General features: G+C 46.1%; 1 protein-coding gene across 1 annotated transcript; it reads left to right on the forward strand.

Moving 5' to 3' along the window:
- The first annotated feature begins 965 nt into the window (after window positions 1-965).
- LOC123761656 (uncharacterized) lies at window positions 966-6,244 on the forward strand. The gene is made up of 3 exons (XM_045747731.2): window positions 966-1,111; window positions 4,233-4,424; window positions 4,572-6,244. The coding sequence occupies exons 2-3, from the start codon at window positions 4,370-4,372 to the stop codon at window positions 5,453-5,455; spliced, it is 939 nt and encodes a 312-aa protein (XP_045603687.2). The 5' UTR covers window positions 966-1,111; window positions 4,233-4,369; the 3' UTR covers window positions 5,456-6,244.
- The last annotated feature ends 4,267 nt before the right edge of the window (window positions 6,245-10,511 follow it).

A 10,511-nucleotide genomic window follows, 5' to 3' on the forward strand; every position in this document is an offset into this window, starting at 1 on the left:
TACACTTATGGCAGTAGACGTAGTTGCATAGCTTAGTTAAAATACCTTAACTCATCGAGCACGTATTATACAAGCCAATGTTTAAGGTTTATAAGGTTTAAATTTACTCTGCACAAATATGAGTTATGGGAAAGCTGAACGTTTGATAAGTACATGCAAATCAACTAAGCATATCCTAAGCCATAGTCGCCTTGAAGTTTATTGAAATGCACACTACCTTTCTTTGCGTTGATTGCTGTAATTGTTTTGTTTACTTTCCGCTTAAGGTCTTCCACAGGGTTCCTCGTGATTCGTTGAAATTTGGTGTCATCACTAAGGATGTCGCTAATTTTGTTCATGTATTCTTGGGTTGGAATCAACACATATGCGGCTGTCTTGTCGGCTTTTCTTATTGTTACATCTTCCAGATTTGTTAGTTGTTTTGCTGCTTCTTTGAGTCGTGGGATTAAGATTGTAGATGAATATGTTCCTCGTTTTTTCCCGCTTCTGCTAGTAGTTCAGGCTGAAGTGTGTCTGTTGTGATGACTTTTTTGTTGTCTTCTAACTTATGGATGTCGTCCAGAAGCATTTCGATTTCAAGGCGTTTTTGAAGCTACTTAGGTCTTGACATGAATTGGCAGTTTAGGTCAAGATTCAAGAGATCTAAGATCATGTGTAGTTAGGTTTATGCAGCCATCATAATTATATATATATATATATATATATATATATATATATATATATATATATATATATATATATATATATATATATATATATATATATATATATATATATATATATTAATATTAGTCTCTCTTTCTCATATATTAATATTAGTCTCTCTCTTTCTCTATCTTTCTAGCTTTATCTCTCTCTCTCACTTTCTCTTCATCTCTCTTTTTCTCTCGCGCTTTCTCTTTCTCTGTCTCTCTCACATATAATAATTTTGAAGTATAAAACTACATTCGGTAACTCGATCGGGCTCCCCACAGCCCTAAGGCATGTGTGTGCAGCTTGAAAACGAACTGTACTCATTCTGTACACATCCTGCTCAGTGACTTCCCCAACACCGCCGGAGGAGGCTGCCGACGTATCTCTCAACATATTCGACACTTCATAGGACTCTTCAGTAGGTGGCACGTCATGGTTTTAAACACAATTACCGAGATTAGGACATATACATTTGAAATTGAAATAACTTTATTGAGGTAAAATACACACAAAGGGATGAGGTAGCTCAAGCTATTTTCACCCCGTTTATACATTTGAAGTCTCGAATACCTAGGTGAATTAACGTACCACAGTGCTGGTCTTCAATAATAATATCCATTGGGTTGAAAAAACTTTTGAAATGGTGACCTTTTCTTTTCAAGGATAATCGTGGGGGGACTCTAAGCCATGCATGGCTGGCCCACTACACTGTTATTTATTTCTCTCCTATTTAGGTGATGGCTAGACTATCATTAAGACTTTCATATACTTTATATAAATAATACACGATATATGGAGTGTGCTATAACTTTTAATTTTTCTTTAAAGGTTAAGCCCTAATCCAAATTGTGTGAAGATATTAGAGCGCCTTTTTTTCAGATATCTGAAAAACATATATAACCTTAATCTGTGTAAATGAAGAATATTCAGTTATGAAAAATTAATAAGTTGAATGGTTCTGCACACCTCAATGGACTAGTAAAATATAATAGATACTATATCACATTGGGATGACAAACGAGAATTTATATATATTGTTAAAACCCCATTTTACAAGAAAAATCGAATTGACTGAAGTCAAATCACAGACATTCAAGGGCCAGAAAGAATATAAAAGCTATAATATCTTCACATCTGTGAGCTAAGTGTACACGGAGCACATATGGCGTTTACCATTAATGTGACAAAACCAGTGGAAATAGTCTGGGATATCGTTACTTAATGCATATACGACAGCTATATAATAACAGTTGGCATGTGTGCTAAATAGCAGCAAAACAAATTAAAAAGTTGAGAAATTAACTTGTATAACGTTGAATTAATGTTACTCTTAGATATTTTACCCAGAGGGTAGCAACACAGACTGACTACTGCCTACCACTAGCAACACAGCCTACTGTTAGCCTCTAACACAATAACCCAGGCCCTGTGACCACTGTTAACATCTAGTACTATAACCTAGGCATACCGTTGGCCTCTTAGCACCAAAATCTATGTGTACTGTTAGCCTCTATAGCACTATTTAAGCCTATACAAGGTCAACAATAATTACTGCTGTATATTATTATTTACCTCTAGCACAATAGCCTAGTCTTCTATATTAGCCTCAACAATATAGCAATGGCTACTGTATGTTAGCCTCTAGCAACATAGTTTATTATTTTCACTTTTAAAGAAACAAATTTCATATCACTATTTTCCACAGTATGTATTCATCCGTATTGGATTCATTGATTGTTGCCGCCGAAGGCGGCTAGTTTATTGTGCACCCCATACTCATCCTGTGAGCGGTAGCGCAAAAGCATTACAGATGGCACAAAAGGTCTTTATCAGACCTCATCTTAGATTATTACATAAACAATTTCATCTATCCTTCACACCTTATAGTTACAATGTCAGCTAGTGGATTAAATTTGATTATCCTGTAGTTAAAAAGCAAAAAATTAAGACGAACCTATTACACGTGACGACGTTCCTTCCCCCGACACTACAGACAGTATATTATTGCAGTTTATTATTGCATTTCTCTTTGTCACTCCGTCGCTGTCGACAGCAAACGTTGTGTGTGTAATGGCTGGCGGTTGTGTTCCGGAAGGTTCTCTTGCCCCCCCAGAACGATCGCGACGGTTGGCTGGCTCGGACGCGTTGTAACCTGATAACGTTTTACGATTATAATGTTTGTTTTCTTTGAATAACCGAACTATAACAATATATTTATTTTGTTACAGATATACAATAAGTCAAGTATGATGGCCCGGTTATATTTGTTGAATATGCAGTATTTATTATTGGTGTGAGTACGTATAATTAGCGCTCAAATATCCATGGTTGTCTAATGTTTTATGATTTTATATAATAATAAAAATTTATTTATGCAAAAATACACGGGGGGTATGATTAGAGTATACATTTCATGTGCAGATATGTATTGGCTATCCTGTATCCAAATTACATTCAGTGTTTTGCCAAGATTACTCAAGATCACTGTATACATAATATACAATATCACTATATAAGCAGCACTTAGTGGGCCAGCCAGAGGCTTAGGGCCCGCGCAGGAATATTCCTGAAAAAAACCTATATAATCAAGACCGCAATCTGCGTAGCGCAGATCTTTGTAGATTACACCATAACAGCGCGCATGTATTGTATCTGGCATATAAATTGTCATCCACACTTCCGCGGAAATAAACATTCCATTCACCTGTGCTCTTGGAGACTCGAACCCTGGACCCCCATATGTGTGTGAGGCCTATAAGCTCTATCGAAGCTGTACCTGTCATCTCTTGTGGTCGGTCACGAGCCCATTGTTCATGTGAAATTTTTCAAGACTGTAAGTTGCTTAGCTAAATGAATTGTGGGGTTCAGTCCCTGAGCCCATTATGTGCCTCTGTAACCCTTTCCACTACCCCCCCCCCCACAAGATGGGTATGGGGGATAAATGAACTAAAACGTGCGTTGGAAAGTAAACATATACGATTAAAACCACATGAATCGTTCACCAACGTTACAGTTCGAGTCCAGTACAAACATGTGCTACATTTCAAAGCTTTACGTACTGAACCTCGTCAGGATGCATCCCGACAACAAGGTGACTTGTTTGGGGGTTGCATCCTGGGGAAGGTTCCCAGGTTTCCCCACAACTCTTGGGTTCCTATTTACTGCTAGGTGGACAGGAGCATGAGGTGATTGGAAACGCGCCCAAGATCTATTAGACTGCATTTGCAAAATCTGCGTTAAATATCTTCAATCACAGTACAATAGTATTTTAAATATCTGAAAAATCATAATTTTAATTTTTGAACATAATATGTCGAATATATATCAACCTTTAATCATAAGATAAATATATCTAATGATTTCATGCGAACTGGTAACAGTCAGCTGATAATGGTTGCGTGTGAAAGTTACAAAACGTTGTGAACCTGGGTTTATTTGGAAGCGTGACTATCTTTGCCAGACGTACGATTCTACATATACAGTATATATATGTGCAAATGCGACATTATTATATCTTAACGTTGTTATTTTTGTCATAGTAAACGTTTTGAAAGCTAATAGGTTAACAGAGGTTAATTGTAGCGAGGCATATTCAAAGAAAAGTACAGCAAACCTCCACCAAGGAAAATATTTCCCGGCAGCAAGACTGATTCTCCAAACGTTGGTGGGAGTTGATATGAGCGGCGGCACTGATGCGCGCCTCCGTGGAGACTACGTGCGCCCTCCTCTACGTCAGTATTACTGCTACGTTTGTACATACAGTCATATAGTCTTTAGTTGTGCACACACCAGCGAGTGTTGAACAGTTTTACCGAGTGTGAAAGAAAATTAACCTAAATAACTAAAATCAACAAGCTAATACGTGGAATTTGTTACAGTTGTGGAACGTGCTGCTCAACAACCCTCTGATTTGCTGCAGCAGTTAGCGATTCACAATTTAACGGCTGTCGATGTGTTTGGATTGGCCCCGAGTGGCGGAATGAGCTTAAGCGGACACCTGCCTACTCAGCCTGTGGATTTCACTGCTGCTCTGCCACTAGCAGTTAAACCGATCAAGCAGGAACCGCTGCAAGTCGCTCGCGGTCCTGTGACGCAAGTTAAACAAGAGCCGTCACGAGTTGCTCTGTTTATGACGCAGGTGAAACGGGAACCATCACAAGTAGTTCTTCCTATGGCGCAGGTGAAACAGGAGTCGTCGCAAGTCGTTCCACCTATGTCCCAGGTGAAACAGGAGCCCTTACAAGTCCCATCAGGTATAGAACATTTCACCACGTTGCTCTCGCATTCGGCAAACCTGTCGCTAGCCAATAGTGAGAGAGGTGAAGGAACCTCTGGTTCTGCTCAAGAACAAACCACCTCATACAGCGTCAGCCATAGACGACCCAGAATGGAGACACAGGGAACTCAAACGCCGAGGATGGAGACGCTGGGAACTCAAACGCCGAGGATGGAGACGCAGGGAACTCTGACACCATCATTCTCCGGTCCTACTCTGGCTTCCGGTGGCTCGTTGGTTTTGGGTTCACCAGAGGGGGCTATGTACCTCTCAGGTCAGTCGATCCCAGTGGCTCTGGTGTCTGCTGGTACCCTTCCAGCTGCCATGGCTCACAGCACACCGTTGCAACTTCTGCAGGAGAGGGAGCAACTGAGGCGAGAAAACGAGGCTCTCCAATCTCGCGTCTTCCAGTTCCAACAACTATTCAGAGACAAGCAAAAGTTGACTTTGGTGCTCAACAAGATGGGCATCTCCGCTAGTTTGTGACGTACCTTGCCATCCTCACCCTCCCCTCCATACTTTCCCTGCTAATACTATAAAAGTATATGGTGGACCCATGTCACCATGACAATTTATCTGTAGTCGCCGGGAATTACTGGCTAGGAAATCCTTACTAAACCCGATATTTAGGTTTTAGGCCCGGATGTTCTGTAGTAAGTTAAGTAGTGTTCCAGGCATGGTGTTTTTTTATAATTACTTGGGTATTAGGCCTATCGACTGCAAGGATAAACAAAACTTTAATCTACATTATTTTCAATGACAATAGTGGTAGCGGCCAGTGAATCAAGACTTAATTTGATAGGCTTACCATTGTGCTATCCATGTTGAGGAAGTAATAATGTAAGTATTTATAACAACCTATTACAAACTACTGTCCAAATTAGACCTAAAAGCTGCTTAGAATACTTGGCCCAAGTAATGTCTCGCGTGGAGCTGTTAGTTGCCAGGTTTTGTTAATACTAGAAGCTTAATGTAAATAGCAATTGGTGCGCTTATCACCGATCAGTTACTGTTGCACCCTCAATACACATTTATTCAATTCCATTCATGATTGAAGTATGAAAACTTTGTATACCCACTTGAGAAATTAATCTCAACATATATAATATTTTAGAGAACCATTGTTAATTAATTATAATATTACTCGCACTGTACAGTTTAACTAGGCATTTTTGTTGATATTAGCATGAAAAATGTGAAAATAGCCAGGAAGCAAATTTTGTTGTATGTAATTTGGGAAATATTTTGAAAACCTTCAATAAATTTAAAGACGGATTTTGTTTATTTTACCCACATATAGTAAGCAAATTTATGATTGAAATCGATATGATCCCTAATAAATTGTATTCAGGACATTACAACAGTTTCTTTGTGTATGGTCACTACAGTAAAAACCCAAAGTATTTTGAAAAGTGTGGAGGGGAAAGCAATATTTTAATGTAAATTAATAATTCTAAAATACTGGGTATCTCTGTCCTGTACTCACCTAGTTGTGCTCGCGGGGGTTAAGCTTTGGCTCTTTGGTTCCGCCTCTCAACAGTCAATCAACTGGTGTACAAATTTCTGAGCCTATTAGGCTCTATCATATCTACATTTGAAACTGTGTATTAGAGTCTTCCTCCACCACATAACTGCCTCGTGCATTCCATTTGTTAACTACTCCGACACTAAAAAAGTTCTTTTTAATATATCTATGGCTCAAATAGAACAAAACATACAGCCATATCTCTATGGCTCAAATTAAACAAAAACGTTCACCGCCTCAAAAGGGAAGACGCCTACTCCAAACCAGACAGCAGCTCACCTAAACCAGGACAACAGCCAACCGCCACCCCATAAGCCTCCTGCCGCAGAATAAGAACTCAAACCAACACCAACCACAAGCTCCAAGCCATGACCAAAACATCATGCCAACTCATCATGGTGGACAGGCCACCGAACTGTCAAGCTTCCTCGTTCCCCATCTAAATCCTCTTTAAGAATTTCATCTCATCCTCCTTCTTTCCCTCAACCTTTCCAAGCCCTGTGGACATTGGACTTCCGGACTATGGCTCATCTGTGTAAGCTGGGGCGAACAGGTGTTATATAATTACTCTGGTTTAGAGCTTTTCTTTTGTTAATTATTTGTTGGTGAACAGTTCCAACACTTCGCCCCCGTGTTCTATAGTTCCAGTACGTCGCCCAGGTGCAGCTGTGCACCGGTCCAACACGTCGCCCAGGTGCAGCTGTGCACCGGTCCAACACGTCGCCCAGGTGCAGCTGTGCACCGGTCCAACACGTCACCCAGGTGCAGCTGTGCACCGGTCCAACACGTCGCCCAGGTGCAGCTGTGCACCGGTCCAACACGTCGCCCAGGTGCAGCTGTGCACCGGTCCAACACGTCGCCCAGGTGCAGCTGTGCACCGGTCCATCACGTCACCCATGTGCAGCTGTGCACCGGTCCAACACGTCGCCCAGGTGCAGCTGTGCACCGGTCCAACACGTCGCCCAGGTGCAGCTGTGCACCGGTCCAACACGTCGCCCAGGTGCAGCTGTGCACCGGTCCAACACGTCGCCCAGGTGCAGCTGTGCACCGGTCCATCACGTCACCCAGGTGCAGCTGTGCACCGGTCCAACACGTCGCCCAGGTGCAGCTGTGCACCGGTCCAACACGTCGCCCAGGTGCAGCTGTGCACCGGTCCAACACGTCGCCCAGGTGCAGCTGTGCACCGGTCCAACACGTCGCCCAGGTGCAGCTGTGCACCGGTCCAACACGTCACCCAGATGCAGCTGTGCACCGGTCCAACACGTCACCCAGGTGCAGCTGTGCACCGGTCCAACACGTCACCCAGGTGCAGCTGTGCACCGGTCCAACACGTCACCCAGATGCAGCTGTGCACCGGTCCAACACGTCACCCAGGTGCAGCTGTGCACCGGTCCAACACGTCGCCCAGGTGCAGCTGTGCACCGGTCCAACACGTCACCCAGGTGCAGCTGTGCACCGGTCCAACACGTCACCCAGGTGCAGCTGTGCACCGGTCCAACACGTCGCCCAGGTGCAGCTGTGCACCGGTCCAACACGTCACCCAGGTGCAGCTGTGCACCGGTCCAACACGTCGCCCAGGTGCAGCTGTGCACCGGTCCATCACGTCACCCAGGTGCAGCTGTGCACCGGTCCAACACGTCGCCCAGGTGCAGCTGTGCACCGGTCCAACACGTCGCCCAGGTGCAGCTGTGCACCGGTCCATCACGTCACCCAGGTGCAGCTGTGCACCGGTCCAACACGTCGCCCAGGTGCAGCTGTGCACCGGTCCAACACGTCGCCCAGGTGCAGCTGTGCACCGGTCCAACACGTCGCCCAGGTGCAGCTGTGCACCGGTCCAACACGTCGCCCAGGTGCAGCTGTGCACCGGTCCAACACGTCGCCCAGGTGCAGCTGTGCACCGGTCCAACACGTCGCCCAGATGCAGCTGTGCACCGGTCCAACACGTCACCCAGGTGCAGCTGTGCACCGGTCCAACACGTCACCCAGGTGCAGCTGTGCACCGGTCCAACACGTCACCCAGGTGCAGCTGTGCACCGGTCCAACACGTCGCCCAGGTGCAGCTGTGCACCGGTCCAACACGTCGCCCAGGTGCAGCTGGGTCCAACACGTCGCCCAGGTGCAGCTGTGCACCGGTCCAACACGTCGCCCAGGTGCAGCTGTGCACCGGTCCAACACGTCGCCCAGGTGCAGCTGTGCACCGGTCCAACACGTCACCCAGATGCAGCTGTGCACCGGTCCAACACGTCACCCAGGTGCAGCTGTGCACCGGTCCAACACGTCACCCAGGTGCAGCTGTGCACCGGTCCAACACGTCACCCAGGTGCAGCTGTGCACCGGTCCAACACGTCACCCAGGTGCAGCTGTGCACCGGTCCAACACGTCGCCCAGGTGCAGCTGTGCACCGGTCCAACACGTCGCCCAGGTGCAGCTGTGCACCGGTCCAACACGTCGCCCAGGTGCAGCTGTGCACCGGTCCAACACGTCGCCCAGGTGCAGCTGTGCACCGGTCCAACACGTCGCCCAGGTGCAGCTGTGCACCGGTCCAACACGTCACCCAGATGCAGCTGTGCACCGGTCCAACACGTCACCCAGGTGCAGCTGTGCACCGGTCCAACACGTCACCCAGGTGCAGCTGTGCACCGGTCCAACACGTCACCCAGGTGCAGCTGTGCACCGGTCCAACACGTCACCCAGATGCAGCTGTGCACCGGTCCAACACGTCACCCAGGTGCAGCTGTGCACCGGTCCAACACGTCGCCCAGGTGCAGCTGTGCACCGGTCCAACACGTCACCCAGGTGCAGCTGTGCACCGGTCCAACACGTCACCCAGGTGCAGCTGTGCACCGGTCCAACACGTCGCCCAGGTGCAGCTGTGCACCGGTCCAACACGTCACCCAGGTGCAGCTGTGCACCGGTCCAACACGTCACCCAGGTGCAACTGTGCACCGGTCCAACACGTCGCCCAGGTGCAACTGTGCACCGGTCCAACACGTCGCCCAGGTGCAACTGTGCACCGGTCCAACACGTCGCCCAGGTGCAACTGTGCACCGGTCCAACACGTCACCCAGGTGCAGCTGTGCACCGGTCCAACACGTCGCCCAGGTGCAGCTGTGCACCGGTCCAACACGTCGCCCAGGTGCAGCTGTGCACCGGTCCAACACGTCACCCAGGTGCAGCTGTGCACCGGTCCAACACTCTAGGAACACCGCTGTGTTGCAAGAGTGATTAGCTTCCCTGTAAGTTATTACCGCCACTAATTAAAATCTCTTATTAATTATTAATGCCACTATTAATTAATTACTAATATCACTAATTAATCTCTTCAGAGGTGAAAATAAACGCCAGATCTCCAATAATATTGAAACAAAACAAAAATATTGCCTTGCTGTTGTAATTGACACGTAATGTACTGCAACATCCAGGAAGAGTTGACGTTACAAATTGTGGCGTAACTATTTGTGCTGAAATGTTCTGTCGTTATGACAGAACGTTCACTCAGAGCATCCATTCCTTACCACCGTCCCAAACCAAATCTTTATCCCTTCCATGTGCTATATTGTAATGGCTCGGCGCTTTCTCCTCGACACCGCTCCTGTGTCGGGTAAGTCCACTACGGGCTCACCATAGCACGTGCGACTTGGAACGTTTCGTTCCCAGTAGCTGAATCTTAAACAACAACTTTCTCCTGCTTGTTCTCTTCCCTTCACTCTTAGGATAAACAACATGGCCCAATAAATTAGCGCCTTAGAGTAAAACTAAAGTAAAATATTCTAAACATTTTAAAATGAAATAAATTATTATGAGCTTGAGGAGGGTTCTAAAGAAGGGTACACTAGGCTGGTGCAAGACCAGTGTGCCGATGATGGTGTATATGGTATTTCCTCTTCCCATCATACCCAAGCCTCATGCTGGGGTCCCGTATCTCCCCCCCCCTCCTTCTCCATCATATTCCCCCCGACAGAGGGGGGAATATGATGAGGAAGGAGGGGGGGGGGGGAGATACGGGACCATCATATT

This window comes from Procambarus clarkii, chromosome 24, assembly GCF_040958095.1.
Source record: "Procambarus clarkii isolate CNS0578487 chromosome 24, FALCON_Pclarkii_2.0, whole genome shotgun sequence".
Lineage (NCBI taxonomy): Eukaryota > Metazoa > Arthropoda > Malacostraca > Decapoda > Cambaridae > Procambarus > Procambarus clarkii.